This window comes from Cervus canadensis, chromosome 4 (assembly GCF_019320065.1).
Source record: "Cervus canadensis isolate Bull #8, Minnesota chromosome 4, ASM1932006v1, whole genome shotgun sequence".
NCBI classification, from domain to species: Eukaryota; Metazoa; Chordata; class Mammalia; order Artiodactyla; family Cervidae; genus Cervus; species Cervus canadensis.
Window position 1 is genome coordinate 105,010,862 of NC_057389.1, and position 18,215 is coordinate 105,029,076.

General features: G+C 50.8%; 2 protein-coding genes across 7 annotated transcripts in view; both read left to right on the top strand.

The window, feature by feature from the left end:
* MAU2 (MAU2 sister chromatid cohesion factor) overlaps nt 1-3,296 on the top strand; it is a 34,301-nt gene extending 31,005 nt beyond the window's left edge. For both annotated transcript variants that reach the window (XM_043467472.1, XM_043467471.1), the window contains exons 18-19: nt 40-167; nt 509-3,296. In XM_043467472.1, coding sequence (XP_043323407.1) covers nt 40-167; nt 509-583 — 203 coding nt within the window. In that variant the 3' untranslated portion in view covers nt 584-3,296. The remainder of the gene's footprint in view (nt 1-39; nt 168-508) is intronic.
* A 13,130-nt stretch (nt 3,297-16,426) lies between these two features.
* Nucleotides 16,427-18,215, top strand: part of GATAD2A (GATA zinc finger domain containing 2A) — a 92,832-nt gene continuing 91,043 nt past the window's right edge. For 2 of the 5 annotated variants that reach the window (XM_043467483.1, XM_043467480.1), the window contains exon 1: nt 16,430-16,791. The gene's annotated coding sequence lies outside the window, so the exon portion shown is untranslated. Of the gene's footprint in view, nt 16,792-18,215 lie in introns of all 5 variants that reach the window. The other 3 variants (XM_043467484.1, XM_043467482.1, XM_043467473.1) reach the window with 3 other exon arrangements.

Sequence of the window (18,215 nt, forward strand, 5' to 3'; positions counted from 1 at the left end):
ATCCTTTGCATGTACCCCCACCCTCACCCCCACCCCCAGACCTGAATAAAGCCTGTGGGAATGCCATGGATGCCCACGAAGCCGCCCAGATGCACCAGAACTTCTCGCAGCAGCTACTTCAAGACCACATCGAGGCCTGCAGCCTCCCTGAGCACAACCTCATCACGGTATGGGCCCAGGGTAGGGGAGACAAAGTGAGGGTGCTGGGTGGCTCCTTGGGGCCAGCTTACCTGACCAGCAGCCCCCTGGGGATGCGCTTCCTGAGGAACGAAGTGCACCCTTGGCTACTGTCTTCCTTGCATCTCTCCAACAAACCCTAACCCAGCCTGGCCTCAGGAGCCCCCCTTGGATGGGCAGGAGAGCTCCAACCCAAGTGGGTGATGCAGGCTGCTTCCTGGGGGCCCTGACCAGCCTGAGGAGGACAACATTTCAGGCACAGACATGCGGCCCAGCAACCCCCTGCTCCTCCCTAGGAAGGACCTCACCTGTGTGTTCTCTTTCCCCACAGTGGACAGACGGCCCACCCCCTGTGCAGTTCCAAGCTCAGAATGGACCAAACACCAGCCTGGCCAGCCTCCTGTGAGACCCCTGGACGGGGCCTCTCAGCTTCTCCAAGCCTCCGTGGTGGCCTGGTGTGTCCCTGACTTCCACCCAGATGGCACTTGAGCTTTCCTTGGAGACGTGCTGGCGTGGCTGTCTTCAGGCTTCTTTCCCGACTGTCTCCAGAGCACCCAGGTCCCTGGGGAGCGTGGAGGGCTGATTCCTGTCCTCCCAGGAAGGGCCAACTGGCCATTCTTGCCAGGTACCAGGAGTCCGAGTGCTGTGGCTTGCCATTGGGATGTTGGAGCCGACTTTGCAGAGCCATCCTTCACAGTGGATTTGAACTGCCAGTCCTGCTTCCATGTCTGAGTCATATCTTCAAGAGAGTGTCTTGGTAGGGAAGGGGGTGTTGGCCGTCAGCCAGGTCCTGACCCTGCATGCACGGGTGGTTGGTGCCACCGAGGTACCACATGACTTCCACAGGCCTCTGTGCTGGGCCAGAGTGTTTCCTCTGCTCATGGCAGCTTCCTGCGCCGAGAGGCAAGATGCCAGTTTCTGACCCACAATTAGAGGGAAGAAGTGATGGTGCCTGTCAGGGACGGAAATGCTTGTCTCACCCCAGTGCTTTTCCTGACTTGCCTTTCTGTTCAGCATCCATCCTTTTGGCAGCTGGGGCCTCTAGCTAGGGCTCCTGGGGGACCCCGGAACTTGACTTCTGAACATCTGCACCTTGACTGGACTCACTGTCCAGCTGTGGGAGTGCACCTGCTGGTGGTGATCTACGAGTGTGCCTGTGTGTTGCTTCCCAGCCAGAGCTGGTGCCTGGAGCTGAGACGCCTGTGTCTGTTTCAGCCGCCTTCTGCCGGTCAGAGTTCATAGTGGAGGGTGGGAGGGACCTTTCTCATCCCAACTCAGCTCTGCCACCTTGCAGCAGCCATTCCCTTTGTACCCTGCCCTGTTTTTAGAGGGGAGGAGGAGGAGAGCTACCTGCCTTGGGTCTCGGGACAGCATTGTAACCTCTTCCTGAGCTGGACCCCGGGAGGCTCTGCCAGGCCCAGGCAGCCGTTTTTGGTTCTGTGCTCCTCTTGAACAGTCAAGGAGATGCCCCGGGTAATGGTGACATTGGGGGCCGTCACGGCAGCAGCCCGACCACATTTGGCTTCCAGTGCCTGGGAGGATCTCCCTGATGAGGGTGGTGTGCGGTTTTGCTAGTTATGGCTGCTTGTTGATTCAAGTCTTGTTCCCTAACACTGTGAAAGCTGCTTCTCAAAGCCTCAGTGTCTGTGACGAAAGGAATGTTGGGATTGCTCAGGTCAGCCGCTTGGGCCCCAAGGCCTGGGTGTGCCTTAGCCACTAGCAGGGCTATCAGCAGACCTCCTTGTTCTGGGTCACTGCCCACATCAAGGCCCTGCTGCCCTCTTGGGGGCCAGCAACAGGCATGCAAGTAAGCTACTGAATGAAGGGACAGGCTGGTTGAAAGGACAGGCTGGCCAAGTTTTGTTCCTGGGTCACTTGAGAGTCCAGCCGTGTTCCGTGCTCCTCGGGGCTGCCCCTGGGTCTCTGAGGCCTGCAGAGGTGGTCTGCTGCCTGTTCATGAGCTGTCCCCATCTCGTCTCCCTCCCCCTTTGAGGGTCCCCCCCACACAGGTCCTCTTCCACCAAAGGGACAGAGCACCTGTCGCTACAAGTTGCACCTGCTAGCCTGGACTCCACACTGTGCAGCCTCTCCAGACCCACATTTCTTCAGTCCTGCTTTACGTTGTTTGAGTATTTATTTAAACCTTTCTTTGCTTCTAGGGCATTTTGTATGTAGAGCAGTTGAAATAAGAACCTCAAAACTTAACGTCTTGTCCTGATGTTGAAGTGCTTTTAGTGACCACTCTGTTATCTATGTATGTGTAAAGTTAAGGGTAAGTTCTTAAGTTTACAGTTAAAAATTCAGTACTCGATATTTAATGTTCCGCTCTAGCTTTATGGAAGCCAACCCGCATGTACATGCATGCGTGCAAGCTTTGAACTTCCCCTTCATTGCAGCACCTTTTAGCTACATAAAGCTGTTGTAAATACCCTCCTGTAAGTCCAAATTCAGTGCCTCACGGTTTCTCAATCGTAAGAATTTAAGACACACTGCACACAAGCCGCAGAGATACATTACAGCCAGTGACATATAACTGGGTGTTCAGAAAAAACAAAAACTCCAAACCCTTAAGCACACATGGGGTGTGAGGGAGTAGCAGAAAGATTGCTCTTGCAGGTTCATTGTTGAAAGCTGTCAGACTCCCTTTTGTGTGCCTCCCGCTTCTTCCTGTCAGTGGTGGTGGCCCTCAGGTCCTGTGGTTCTGAGGATGCTGGTCCAGGAGGTGCCGGTTCCCTCTCAGACACATAGTTGGACCCCCACAGTCACCCATGGGGGAGGCCAGGGTCCTCCCCCTGGGGTAAGCACTCCCCATCCCACTTATTGGGAACACAGGCAGGGAAATCCAAAAGGGCTGTCTGGCACGGTGGATGAAATGTGTTGGTTGCATCTTCTTTGTTTCCTTAGAGGGTTTTTTATTGTATGTTTGGCATACTGTCTTTTAATGGATTTTCAGTGTCTTAAGTTTTTAGCAGCCTGTATTTTCAGCTGGTGCTTTTAATCACAAAAAAATTTTTTTTGTAAATACAAAGCATTGTTTAAAAGAGCCATAGAACATAGCATCTTGTTTGTAGATTTCATTTCCTATGTATTCAAAGTAAAATAACTTGCAGGAGCCGTCACTCACTGCGTCTTTGTTGTGCGTGCGCCCCTCACATGTGCCCTACTGAAGACTCTAAGCTTCCACAGCCAGCCCGCGGGACCCCAGGGCCTTCTGCTGTAACCTACAGGGCATGGAGATGCAGAGCCCCAGACCCTGGACAGAGGACCTGGTGGATACCTGCATCTCCTTCCCCTCTAATGATGATGTTCCACAGTCCAGCCCTGCTTGAGGGAAGGGAGCCGCTGAGACACGGCAGGAACAGCCCGCAGCCCTGCCTGTTCCTGGCTCTTGCCACAGACCAGACTTCCTTGCATTCCCACTGTCCTGTGTTCTTAGAAAACACACGGGTCAGCCTTCATGTGCCTGGGGTTTTTTGTTTTTCCTTTGTGAGGTGAAAGTCATGTAAAATTTAATGTCTACAATTCAGTGGCATTCAGTACATTTACTGTGTACAACCAGCACCTCTGTCTAGTTCCAGAACATTTTCATCACCACAAAAGGAGACCCCCATCTTCATTAGCAGTCATTTCCATTCTCTTTCCCCAGTCTCTGACAACCACTAATCTACTTTCAGTTGCTATGGATTTGATTGATCTGGTCATTTCACATAAATGGAATAGTGTAACATGTCCTTTTGTGTCTGGCTCCTTTCACTCAGCTTCATGTCTTCAAGACTTTTCTACACGAGAGCAGGTATCATTGCTTCATTTCTTTTTTATGGCTAAACAGTCTGTTGGATGATGGATGGACCACATTTTACCCTGTCACCATTGATGGGCTTTGGGCTGCTGCCCCCTTGTGGCTCTTGTGAGTAGTGCTACTATGGATGCATCTGTGCATTTACTTTGGCATGTGTCTGCAGTTCTCTTGGGCCATGCTTTTAGCGCAGGGATAGGACCATCCTGCCACCCTTGCTGTATCAAGGCCCTTGTGTTGCTCTCATCCCTGTGCCCCAAGAGGATGCCCAGGTGGCCTTGAGTGCTCCCTTTTAGGGGCACTTCTGAAGATGCCTTTGGGCCACAGTCCCCAGGCAGAATTGCTGGCCACTGGATGTGTGAGTGATTCGACACAATGCAGAGAACACACTTGGGAAGCAGATGATAGGAGCTCAGCCAGGAGGCATCCACGGCTGAGGGGAGGGCAGAAATGGACCTCACAGAGGCTCGCAGGTGGCCAGGGCAGCTGGCCCAAGGATCAAATACCTGGGAAAGGTATCATTACTAGTCCTCGATAACATTCATCCCCAGTCCTCAGAAATCCTGCCGGTCACTCTGCCCATTCCTGGCCATCTTCTCCCCCTGCCTGAGGCCCAGTCACGTCTCCACCTGGAGGCTGCTCCCTGAATGGTCCCAGAGTATTCTGTGCTCACTCGCACCTGTCCCCTCGCTAGGAGTACTCTCCTTGTGGTTGCTGGGTTTCACTGGGGAACGTTTTGGCATGGGACAGCCCAGAGGGAAGGACACGCGGGCTATCCCTCAGCAGGTCCGGCAGGTGCCACTGTGGACACCTGCCTACCGCATTCGCAGTCACCGTGGCCGGGTCCCCGCTGACCTGCACCTCAGAGGGGGCCTGGACCTCACAGCCCCGCTGATGGGCTTCTGCGGGCCTGGGGATTTAAAGTGTTCCTCGTGTATTGGCTTCTCCTTTGGTCTCCTCGAGCTCTTTGAGTTGATATTTCCCCACAAAGAAAGCTATTTGGGGAGATTCATGCCGTGTTTCTGTCTGTGCAGCACTTCACACCGCTTCTTCCATTTGAACTACACTGCCTTCTTTCCCTAGTACAATCCCAGTCAGCTCAGAAGTGCCAAGTGGAGGCTGACCCCTGCAAGGGGTCTGAGAGGGGAAGGTGCAATCTGAATTTGGTTTTCTTAGCACTTTGATATCTTTTGATACTTTTTTCAAGGACTGGAAAATAAAAGGACTATTGTTTAGTTGCTAAGTTGGGTCCCGACTCCTTGTGACCCCATGGACTGTAGCCCTGCAGGCTCCTCTGTCCATGGGATTTCCCAGGCAAGAATACTAGGAGTGAGTTGCCATTTCCTTCAGAGGATCTTCCTGACCCGGGGAGTGAACTCACAGCTCCTTCATTGGCAGGCAGATTCTTTACCACTGAGCTACCAGGGAAGCCTAAAGGGACTGTTACAGTGATGCTTTATGAAAAATGTAACTCTTAATGAATTGACTGCTACAACAAATGTAGTTTTAAAAATTGTAACACTCTTACACTAAGGAGTTCCCTGTATGAGGAAAAGCTCGCTGAAATAGATCCTTAGAAGTGGGCCGCTTGGTCAGTGTGTGCTTGTTTTGCTTTGAGTGTTTCTAACTACAATTCTGAATGTCATGTGTCTGCGCAACTTGATGTTCAGGCTCTGTCTGCAGGTGGGTGTGCTCTGCCCAGAGTGAGTGTCTGTGTGGCCCTGGAGGATGTCCTGCTACTGAACACAGAGTTCTGTACAGAGACGCTCCCCTAAAGGGTTAAAGACAAACTGCTCAGAAGTAACGTGAACCGGAAGTAAATCTCCCATCTCATCTCAGTGTCAGCTGCTGCCAGGGGCCTGGTCTATTCCAGCCTCAGCCACCAGGGGGCGTGAACACCCCAGTCAAGCGGCCCCACCAGGCAGGGCAAGCTAGCTGGGAAGGCTGGTCTGGGTGTCACCAGACCTCAATGTAGCCTGGCTCTGTCCTCATCTGCAAGGATGTGGGCTGACCTTTACCTCAGGGCCGCTCAGTTCCCCTCCTGTAACACGCGGTTTGGAGAAGCTGATCCCCATGGTTCTCTAGGTGTCAGGGCTACACCATTCATTCCTTCATTTACTCACCAAACATTTGGCACCTACTGGGGACACAGCAGGAGCCACATCAGAAAAAGTTCCTGCCCTCAGGGAGTGGACACTCTACCCGCAGTGCTACAATAGACCTCAAACAGGAGCGAGTGCTGTCTTGCCTGTGAGAGAAGTAGCATACTGCAGGATGGGGCAAGCAGGGGGCCTGGGGGTAGTGGAGCTCTGTGACAGGCAGTGGGAGGCTTTCCTCAGCCTGCCGGTCAGCTGGGCAGGCAGATGACGTTTCCGACTTCCACTACACAGCCACCGAGACTGTGGGGCGGGAACGGACAGCCCTCCCTTCTGGACACTCCAGAGAGGATGCCTGTGGCATCCTGGAGGGCAAGGGCTGCCACACGTGCCCACCACCTCAAGTCCAGCCGAGGCCTGGATCATGTCCAGGAGGACATTGATGAATGGAGAAAGTGCCTGAGCCCCCTTGTCCAGGGGAGCGACTGAATCCCCAGGCCCCCTCAGGCTCTTCTTCCCCCAACACATTTGGGCCCACATCCCAGACGTGAACTCAGGTGGGACTACAGACAGGGCTGAATGTGAGGCATGGCCATGGGTCAGAGGGTGACTGACAGAGATGGGGTCACCCGCCCCCTTGTGTAACAGGGACTCCCAACAGCAGGTAACCAAGGGTCGGAGCCCTGACATCACCACGAACTAACCAGAGAAGATGCCTCAGAGCTGGGTCCTGAATTCAGGTACTGTAGGCCTGTTGCCTCTGTCATCTGGCTCCCACAAACGGAAGTCCCAGCAGGGCCACACCCAAATCCCTCACTCAGGATCTGTTTTTCTCAGCATCTAGTTTTCCTGAAACCCAAGGCCTTGACTTGAGATTAGTTTTTCTCGGGGATTATTTGCCCCTCCCTGACTTTTCTGGAATAGCCCGAGGCCATGCCTGGGGTTGCCCTATGGGACACCCACATGCCTTGGATACGGAGTACAGGGCCAGGTGGGTTTTGCACGCAGACAGACCCCAGCATCAACTGGGCCCCCAAGGTGAGACAGGAGCCCACAGCTTCTCCTCCACGTCATCTCTCTGGATTCTTCCAACCTTGAAACTTTACCTCAGGTCTCGCATCCACACCCTCCGTGAGGATAATAGGTTGGTGCTGAGCACACTCCCCTCCCTTCTCATGGTGCTTTGGTGGTTTAGTTGCTAAGTCGTGTCCGACTCTTTGCGACCCCATGGACTATAGCCCACCAGGCTCCTCTGTCTGTGGGATTCTCAAGGCAAGAGTACTGGAGTGGGTTGCCATTTCCTTCTCCAGGGGATCTTCCCAACCCTGGAATCGAACCTGGGTCTCCTGCATTGCAGGCAGATTCTTTACCAACTGAGCTATGAGGGAAGTCCCTTCCCTTCTCATAATTCTCATGAAAAAGGCCGGAATCTATACTTGGTCACCCAAGAAACCTCCCCACACAACACGATACATACCTGGATGCAGGGACGTCGAAGGCGTTTTGATCAATGCCGTGTGGGCAGCTAACGAGTTGGGGCACCCAAAGGAGTCACCAGTTCAAAGTCACAATTTGGGGCCAAGGTGGATTTTTGGAGCTGGTTAATCCCTCACTCCCAAGCCACACCAGACTCTAACCTGCATGTCCGACGAGCTCCTCCAAAGGACCCTCCAGTAGGCTGTGGGGTCGTGTGAAGTGAGTTATCCAAACCTGAGCTGACTGACACTCGGGGGATAGGTTTATAACACAGGAGAAGTGGTCATTGATCTGAAATTCAAATCTAACTGGGCGTCCTATGTTTTCAATTGCTAAATGCAGCCACCCTGGAGGTTCAATAACATCTTTGAATAAAAGAATGTAGTCATGAAACCAGAGAGCTGGAAGATTACTGAATCCAAACCAGGAATTTTACCAGTGGGAAACAGAACTCACAGAGCTTTGTAGCATGCTTACTTCGCCCCATCGGAATAAAATCCCACTTCCTCGCCGGCAAACATCAGCTGACCTCTTCCACTTAATCCCTGCCCACCAGCTTGCCAGTCGTTCTCTGCCGAGCACTGCTCCCTTCTGTCCAGTATGTGCATCCCTGGGCTGAATCCTTGTTAAGATTCAGATCTCTCAAATCTACCTGCTCACAAGTCTCCCACCCCTGTCCTGGTCAGAGCCCTTTCCAGTCACTATGTCATATCCCCAGTTACTTTTCTTTTTTTTTTTTTTTACTTTTCTTTTTATTGGCTGCTCCACGTGGCATGTGGGATCTTAGTTCCCAGATTAGGGATTGAACCAGCACCCCCTGCAGTGGAAGCACGGAGTCATAATCATTGGACCACCAGGAAAGTCTCCCCAGCTACTTCATCAACATCTTTAATGGCTGAAATCGCCTTGTTCACTTTGTTGTCAGTCTGTCCCTCCCCACTCGACTTGCTCACCACAGCATCCTGAACTCCAAGACCACAGGCCTGTGACGGCTCCAGTGGAGAACCTGGGCCCTTGCACTGGAATTCTTGCCACAGCCCCACCTAGCCCTAAGCTGCAAGCTCCTGGCTGTCTGCATCATTTGGAACAGGAGTGAAGGTTCCCGGACAGGGGGCACTAGTGCAGTTCCCAGACTCCTGCACTAGGAAGAAGATAAATTTGTTGTCAGAATGAAGCCAAAGTTGTGATTCGGCCTTGTCTAACCCAAGACATGTAGAAATACCCCTACTCCAAGGATCCAGGAACTTTTTCCCCTCAGGCCCCAATGCAGGGATTTCTAGGGCTTTCTATTTGTTGTTGTTCAGTCGCTAAGTCATGCGGGACTCTTTGCAACCCTTTCTATACTGAAGAGCAATGTTGGGCTAAGGGTGCTCAGTTCTCAGAAACATTCTAAAACAGTCCCAGGTCACTGATTGAGGGGGCAACTTGAAAACTGCCCACCAGAACACTTGGTTTAAAAGATCAGAGTGTGTGATGCTGTGTGTGTGGAAAACCAAAGTGGACCCTGTACATCTGCATGTGCCCAAAAGAACAAAATAAGATGGAGGCGCTAAGTATGCCCTTGCATTCCACCCCCACTGCTCATCCTACTACCCACCCAGTGCCAGCCCCATGCCCGCCACAGAGGAGGAAGAGGGGAGCATCCGTGCTGACCAGACACATTCCTGTAGTTTCTATATGTCTGGGAGAATGTCTTGTCTCCTGACTCTCTTGTCATGCTTCGGCAACAGCCCAGGAGAAAATTCTCATAAAGAGGACCAGGACCTTGGTGAGCAGATGTGTGCGAGGCTGACTTGCAGCAGGAAGGATGAACCTGGCAGGGTCTGGGTGGGAGCCAAAGTCAGGGAACCCTGATGGCTGCTTCCCTGCAGACTGGCGTGGAGGCCTTAACATGGAGGCAGGAAGCAGCTGGGCAGTGACAAAGAAACTTCCCTCACAAAGACACGTGAGTGACCCACGGGGCATGGCCTGTGACTGCCCAGAGCTCCCTGGGGACTCCTGAATTCTACTCAAGACAGGAGATGGGACGCCACCTGCTCTTCCATTGGAGTTTAGAAGCAGCTTAAGTGCAGTGGGTCTCTGTGGACTTTGAGATTCAGGCTGGCTCTGCCAGGGGACTGGCTCAGCTCTCGCCTTGATGCCAAGCTTGCTCAAGTCATACCCTCTCTGCATTCTGCATTTGGGAAATTGAAGATGGACTAGCTGATTGCTTAACTTCCCCTCAGTTCTGACAGTTCTTAACATGCTATTATCTACATGAAGATGTGACGGGGAGAGATGAGCAGGCATTCAGAAAAAGTGGATGACCCAGACATTCATTGTTCAAGTGTTGTGCATTTTTTTTTTTTTTGGCCGCACCACGCGGCATGTGGGATCTTGGTTCTCTGACCAGAGATCAAACCCTGCAGTGGAAGCATGGAGTCTTAAACACTGGACCATCAGGAACATCTCCACTGTGTATATATTAAATGTGTGCATGTATCTATTGTAAGTATTAATATTTTGAATAATGTAGTTCTGTCCTTTGGGAATGTATTATCTAGTGGAGAAAGAGAGAGAGGGAGAGAAGGATGAGAGAGGAGGAAAAGGAGGGAGGAAGAGAAGAAGGAAAGAAGGAAAGGCAAGCCAGCCTACATACTCTCTGTAGTTATTTAATATAAAATGTACAAAAATGAGGATTATAAACAGAAAATGTTAGTTATCAATATGCTTATGGCCCTAGTAGGTGGAAAGAGTCTATGAGAGTCAGACATTTTGTTCAGAATTGGAATTTAAACCTAGGTTCTGGCTTTATTTATTTGTGACCCTAGCTGAATAAAAACCCTTGAGCCTCAATTTTCTCCCCTCCAAAATGGGGCAATGTACCTTGATCTCATACAACTTCTGGGAGGTGGAGAGGTAATAAGGGAGGCAGAAGCTGGCTTAGACAGGGCAACAGCCCAGCCAGCCCCATTCAAGCCATGAAGCACGTGCTACTGATTGTAAGTTCGCCAGAATATTAACAGATGTTCTTAGGAAAAAGGGCTTCCCTGTTAGCTCAGCTGGTAATGAATCTGCCTGCAATGCAGGAGACCTGGGTTTGATTCCTGGGCTGGAAGATCCCCTGGAGAAAGGAACAGCTACCTGCTCCAGTATTCTGGCCTGGAGAATTCCATGGACAGAGGAGCCTGGCAGTCCATGGGGTCACAAAGAGTCGGACACGACTGAGTGACCTTCACTTTCACTTTAGGAAAAAAGGAAACATCACATGCTCAAGGAGGGTTGTAATATAACATAACAACATGTATTAACAATATGAAAGGCTTGGCCAAATTCTCTGGCTGAAAAAAAGCTTTTTTTTTTAAGCAGGGAAACTCATCATAGAATCTCTACTGATATTTTGAGTCATTCTTTTTTTTTTTTTTTTAAAGACTGTTCTTTTTTTTTGTGGACTATTTTTAAAGTTTTTATTGAATTTGTTACAATATTGCTTCTGTTGGTTTTTCTAGCCACAAGGCATGTGGGATCTTAGCTTCCTGACCAGGGATTGAACCTGTACTCCCTGCATTGGAAGGTGCGGTCTTAACCACGGAACCACCAGGAAAAGTCCCTTGAGTCATTCTGATGTCTCCTGGAATTCAATGTGGAAAATTTTGCATTAATCAATGTAAGATAGCATTCTTGAAGAAAGCATCCAGGAAGAAACTGTAGTGAAAAGAAGGGGCAAGTAGAGGGCTTAAAACATTAAGTCAGGATTCAATCTTTACCTTTGGTGATGGAGGTCATTTAAAAAATTTTTTTTCTTCCTGATTTATAAAGTAATACAGTCTCCTTAAAAATCAAAGTTTTTTGAGTAGGGGTGTCATGTGGTCCATGATTTAAGAGAATCAGTCTAACAGTTTGCACGTGGTAGGTAGTCCAGGCATCTGTGGTAGAAATGGAACTTGAAAAGAGTAGATAGAAAAAGGAGGGCTTCCTCAGTGGTCCAGCGGTTAAGAATCCGCCTGCCAATGAAGGGGACATAGGTTCTCCGCCCACCCCGCCAAACCCCGCATAGTTCAGGTGCTATTTGACTTTCTCTTAGGGAATCAGGGGGACATCCTAGGCCAACCTCTTGATTTAGTGGTGTCTATTTCTCTCTGGAAACAGGGACTGACTGTCTTTTTTTAAATTGAAGTATAGTTGATTTGCAGGGCTCCCCAGGTAGTGCTAGTGGTAAAGAACTTGCCTGCCAATGCAGGAGACATAAGAGACACAGGTGCGATCCCTGGGTTGGGAAGATCCCCAGGAGGAGGGCACGGCAGCCCAATTTGACTTAGCACAGCAGAGAACACATAGTTGATTTACAATGTTGCATTAGTTTCAGGTATACAGCAAAGTGATTCAGCTATACATACCTATACATCTTTTTTTTTTTCAGATTCTTTTCCTTTAAAGGTTATTATAGAATATTGAGTATCATTTCCTGTGCTATACAGTAGGTCCTTGTTGTTTATCTATTTTACATATACTAGAGTTAAGCTGGGCTTCCATAAACTAAATAAAAAAGAAGACAAAAACAATTAAAAAAAAAACAAACAATTTTTTTAAAAAATAAAAAAAAAAAATTGGGCTTCCATGGTGGCTCAGATGGTAAAGAATCTGCCTGCGATGCAGGAGACACTGGCTCAGTCCCTGAGTTGGGAAGATCCCCTGGAGGAGGGCATGGCAATCCACTTCAGTATTCTTGCCTAGAGAATCCCATGCACAGAGGAGCCTGGCGGGCTGCAGTTCACAGGGTCGCACAGAGTAGCAGCAACAGGAATTTTAAATTCAGTGTCTGGGACTAAGATCCCCCTAATTTATCCCTCTCCAAACGAACTGACTTATTACCACCCTTCTCCTGGGAGAATCAAAGCTGATTCCAGTGGATCAGCCGAACAGTGCACGTTTCAGTAGACTAGCAACTCAGATATGTGAATCTCACGTGTGTGCATGGTAAGTCACTTCAGTTGTGTCTGACTCTTTGTGACCCCATGGACTGTAGCCTGCAAGGCTTCTTTGTCCATGGGATTCTCCAGGCAAGAATACTGCAGTGGGTTGCCATGCCCTCCTCCAGGGGATCTTCCTGATGCAGGGATCGAAACTGAGTCGCTCATGTTTCCTGTACCGGCAGGCAGGCTCTTTACCACTAGCACCACCTGGGAAGCCCAGGTGGACCTCATAGTGCTTGGCAAACCCAAATGAATTAGGCAATCCAAGAATCCTAGGAGGCAATGATGGAGAGGAACTTGACTGTGTGTACCTGAACTGCCACTATCACTGAGGGACACTTGTAGGCTTTGATATTCGTGCTTAGTACCCTTCCTACTCATTGTCAATTGGTACTCTTCCTTGTCCAGGACCACGACACCAAGAGAAGGTCTCTGCAGGGTGGCAACCCACCAGGTCCTCATTTTTCTAACTACTGCTGAGGCCTTGCCTTCCTCGCCGCTTGTGCATTCACCTGGCTCAGTTTCCATTTCCCTATTTGGATGTGAATGTCACTTAGCCAGTTTGCCCACATGATTTCCCAGACCCAGGAAGGGACACGCCTTGATGCAGAAAGATGCAATCACTGCTACCAGTGTGGAAAGGAAAGCCCATCCTTGGTATGAGTTGAGTGTTCTTCTTTTCTAATGTCAGAAGCTGTGCTGTCATCCATTTTGGTGGGTCATTTCACTCTCTCCAACGAACGCCATTTGCCTCTGATTCTTCAAAGATATAATTTTCCAGCCAAATGGGACTCTTGTTTATGCTTAGAATTCCAGACTTCATTGACATCTCTTAATTCAACCAACATTTCCGCCTCCAGGCAATGCTTTTTTTTTTTCCCCTTTCCCCAGAGAATCTGAGAAATTCTGTGCATTCTTAAAATAAAAAGGTGAGATGTAATTATAGGGCCTGACATTTTCAGGGATCAGTCTGGAAACTACATAGAGTAGCTCTGAAATATTAATAACCTCACTTCACTTGCAATTTCCCTTTGATAAAGTTAATTTAGGTAGCCTTGACCCTGGTCAAGGCCCCCACTTGCCCTTTGCTTTTGAGTCTGGGGACTCTATTAGAACTATTTCCAGAACCTTCTTACAATTGCCTGAGAGAGAGATTAGGCCCAGGGAATTCTGGGTTCTTACATGACTCTGCCTTGCACAACGGATCAGGGGCACAGGTCTCCCTCTTTCTCATCTTTTCTGCACAGAGGCCAAAACTGAGATTAAAACAGTGCAAGTTTACGATTCAGCCGTAAAGTACCAGCGGGATGTGAACATGTCACAGTTGCCCTCTGGGCCTCTCGGTTTCTCATGTATAAAATGAAGGGGTTGGACAATGAACTGCTCTTTGATCCCAGTTCAATTCAGAACTATAAAAGCACTGAGGGATTACGTAAATGAATAAGGCTGTATTCTTGCTCTCAGAAAGCATCCTGGTTAGTGACTTGAGTGAAACAAAAAGCTCCCAAGTCCTATTGCACACCAGGTACCACAGAAGGCACTTCGAGCTCACAACCCTCAGTTCAACCTTTAGAAAACTGGTGTTCCCTTTTTAGATATGGCTAAGGGAAGTAACTTGGAGTAGGAAATGGTAACCCGCTCCAGTATTCTTGCCTGGAGAATCCCATGGCCAGAGGAGCCTGGCAGATTACCGCCCATGGGATCGCAAAGAGTTGGACATGACTGAGCGACTAAGCATGCATGCAAGGGAAGTAACTGGTCTAGCTAGAGTGACAGGTGTGGGTTTGACCCCAGCTCTGCCAGTCACCATAGTCCAAGGGTTTACTGTCCACCCAGACTGCTTTAGACACTTGTAGAATGTGGCAAGTGCTACAACAGAGGTACAAACAAGGCACTCTGGGAACATGGTGTCTTTATGTTTCCAGAAGTTTCCTTTCCTAGTCAAGGATTCTGTCAGCCTTACCACTTGGGTCCAGGCTGAGCTCACTCAGGGAATCAGGCCCCACAGGGCTCTCTGCCAACCTCCCATCACTCTCTCAGCATTTATTTTTTACTTTTCTCCCAGGAATGTCAGCTCACTTGTAACAATAACAATAATCCTTTCTACAAGGGAACAGTGCTTCAAGGTTTACAAAGCACTTTCACATCCATTATCTCATTTAATCACTTCCTCCTCTACATTCCTAGAACCTATTCTTGGTATCTCTTTAGTATAACAGTCTGCCTTGTCCAATAGGCCTATTTCCCTTTATTGTCCTCATACTGGCTCACAAGTTACATCCTATAATTCAGGTATCCCAGCATCTTGCATATTTCTGTGCATAGGTCGGTGGGGATGGGGCTGGGGTCAATAAAGTTTGCCATATTGAAACCTCAGAGTGTTGTGGATCTTTCTCATGGCTGCCTTCTTCACCCCTTCAATTCAATGGATGTCTGGTTGCTGCAAAGGGTATAACTAGGCTCCCTGGGGATAAATCAGGGGAGGAGTTCAGAACAGCTGAGGGAAGACAGAGGTGAAAGCCTCAGACACCTGGTAGGCCATAGTGATGCTCCAGCAGAGTTGAGTTACTGCTTAGTTTTGTCTGGGGACAGGTGAGAAAAAGGACTGCTTCTTGGAAGGGCCCCACTCAGTAGAGCAGAAAAGTGGAACTGAAGAGCCAGATAGGGGACAGAATTAAGAAGGGCCACAGATTCGACCCTTGGGAAAGAATTGACAGCTGCTTGGAAAAATTCTCATAAAAAAAGAAAAAAAGGGAAGGAGGGCTAAATGGATAACTCATTGGTTGCAGTTCTTAGGAAAAGAGGAACTCTTTCTGCAACACTCAAACACTGCTTAGAAAAAGCACAGGGAGCACAACTCCTTGGCAATTATTGAGTAAAAAGGGTGAGGGGCCATCGGTTTCCTGCAATTTCTCTCCGGAGAGAGGAAGGGTGCTTTAAGTTCCAAGTTCTCCTCTGGTGGAAGGAAGGACTTGCAAGTTATGAATTTCCCAAGTTATCTTCAGAAATGAAGGCCAAGGACATGCAACCCCCACTGCCCCTCAGACTAGGGAGGAAGAAGCCCAGTGGCCACCACTAGGGCTCAGAAAAGAGGCAGGGTATGTTCGCTAAATATTCTCCAGTTAAGGCAGTGGGCCCCCAAATTCTCCTTAGTAAAGGGGACAGGGGCCCGAATCCCTACAAGTTTTCTTAAAACAGAGAGCTAGGGTCCTGAATGTACAAAATCATTCTTATCCTGGCAATTCTCAGAAAAGTGGGCAAGGCAAGAATCGCTAAAACTCTTCTCAGAAGAGGGGTCAGGGGCAAGATTCCTCAAAGTTCTCCTCAGAAAAGGGTCGAACCCGTGACTCTAGTCAGAAGAGAGCCCAGGGCAACGAATCCCCTCGGGAACAAGAGCTGGCCACAGTTCGCCCAGAACCCTTAGAGCGCGCCTCATGCGGCCCCGCCCACTGCCCGGCGTAACCGCCCCACGCCCGCCCGGCCTAAGCCGCCTCCGGTGCATTGTGGGTGGGGCGCCCCTGCTGAGCACTGCGGGGAACCCCCTGCCCAGACAGTTGTCGGCCGTCGGGTAGCCGGGCAGAACCCCCCGCCAGTGTCCGAGCAGCCGACCACGGAATGACGCGTCCTCATGCCCCGCCCCTCGCGGTGTTCCTGCCCCGAAGCTAAAGCCCCGCCCCCGAAGAGCCCTGACTGGACCGGAGGTCCGCTCCACTCTCCCATTGGCAAAGCGCATGTCATTCATCTTGTCCCGCCTCCTCGGGCCCGCCCAAGCCCCCGGCGCGATCCCGAGGGCCAGCCGGCCCGTATGATCATTGGCCGCCGAATGCTGTCCGTCACGAGGCTGGCCACGCCCTCTCCGGGGCGCGGATCCCGGGAACTCTGGCCGGACCTCATTGGCCTGCGGCGCCGCCACTCGGTGAGACGTGCCTCAACCCGGAAGTGTGAGAGGCGAAATCTGCCTAGCAACCGGGGAAGCCGGGCTGCGAAGCGGGCAATTTCAGTGTGAGACGGAGCGGCGAGACCAAGCGGCGGCTTCGAGCGCGGCGCGGCGGCTCCTCCCGCCCGGGGTCAGCGCCCCGGAGCGCGCACGCGCACCCCCGCTGCCCGAACGCGCTCCGCGCCGCCCGCGCAGTCAGTCGGTCGATCGTCCGTCGTCCTGTCGCTGCCGCGGTCGCCGCCGCGGGCGCCACCTGAGGGAGCTGCCGCCGCGAGACCCGAGCGGACGGGATCCGACCCTGCCACCCGAGGCCGTCTGGGGCCCAGCAGCCGCCCGCAGAGGGGCCGAGCAACTTCGGTGAGTGAGGGGCGGACGCCGCTGGTGGCGGGTCCCCGGCTTCCGGTGCCCCGGGCTTCTCTGGGGCTTCCGCTTCTCCGAGGGGGCCGCTTCCATGCGTGGACCCTCTTGTCTGGGGGAACCTGCTTCTTTAAGGGACTCTGCCTCTCTGAGGGGAGCCTCCCTTCCCTGAGGGTGCCCCATCTCTTTGAGGGACCTCCTGCTTCGCTAAGGGGCCCGTTTTCTGAGGGCCCCGTGTCTCTGAGACACCTCCTCTCAACTTCTCTAAGGGGACCTCTGCTTCTCCAAGGGGTTGCTTTTTATGCGGGACCGCCTCCCTTTCTGGGACCGACCCCCATCTTCCCTGAGGGACCGCCACTTCTCTGAGGAGGTATTCCTGTTTCTAGGGGACCCTCCCCCTCAGTTCTCTGGGGGACCCCCACCTCTGTAAGGAGATCCCTGCTTCTCTGAGCTGTTGTCCCACTGTGTACTGTGTTCCTTTTTTGCCCTTTTTTAAGGTGTTCTCTACTTTTCATAGGTTCCCCTTCCCCCCTACCTTTCCGCGTTGCTCTCCCTGCTTCTCTGTCCCCACTTCTTTGGGTGACCTCCTCCTTTCCCCATGTGCCTCCCCCTCAACTAATCTGAGGTGTTCCTGCTTCTGTCAGAATCGTTCTTGGAGGTATTCCCCACTTTTTTGAGTTGTCCTCACTTTTGATGGGACCCCCTAACTTTTTGATGAGTACCTCCATTTTCCTGAGGGGGCCCACTACTCCAAAGTGCCCATATGTATGACTGGATCCTTATTTGTTTGAGGAAATGTTTCCCACTTTTCCAAAACAGTTTCCATTTTGTGGGGGACTCCTACTAATCTATGGGTGCTGCAGAGTTTGGAGGGGTCCCTGGCTTCTCCAGAGGTTCTCTTCCTAAAGTGAAATGTCTCACTTTATTAGGCTCCTCACATCCCTGAGGTATGCCTCCACTCTTTCAAGATACCCCCTCTCTGATTGAAGAGGGAATGAGTTTCTTCACTTCTCTGAAGGGTCCCCCTCCATTCCCAGGGGTTCTCCTTCCACTTGCCTGAGAACATTTCCCCTTTCCTAAGGTTTCCCTCCTGGTTCTCTAATGCAAAAACTCTTCCCTCAATTTCCTTCGAGACCCCAACTTCAGAGTTCCCCTGTTTCTGTTTTTGGTACTCACTTCTCTCTGTTCTGGAAGGAGAGATTGGAAACATGCCCCTCCCACCTTCATTCTTCTTTCTGGCCAGATTAGGGGTATTCTCTGAATTTTTACCTCAGCTTCAGGGGACCTGGAGGAATTTGTGGCTGGAAGGGAAATTGGGAGACAGGCAAAAAACAAAACGCTGTTTTCTCTTATCCTTTTAAGGCCTGCTAGATTTGGGGGAGCAAGAGCTGTTGTCAAATGACAATTGTGGTTACTCCATGTTT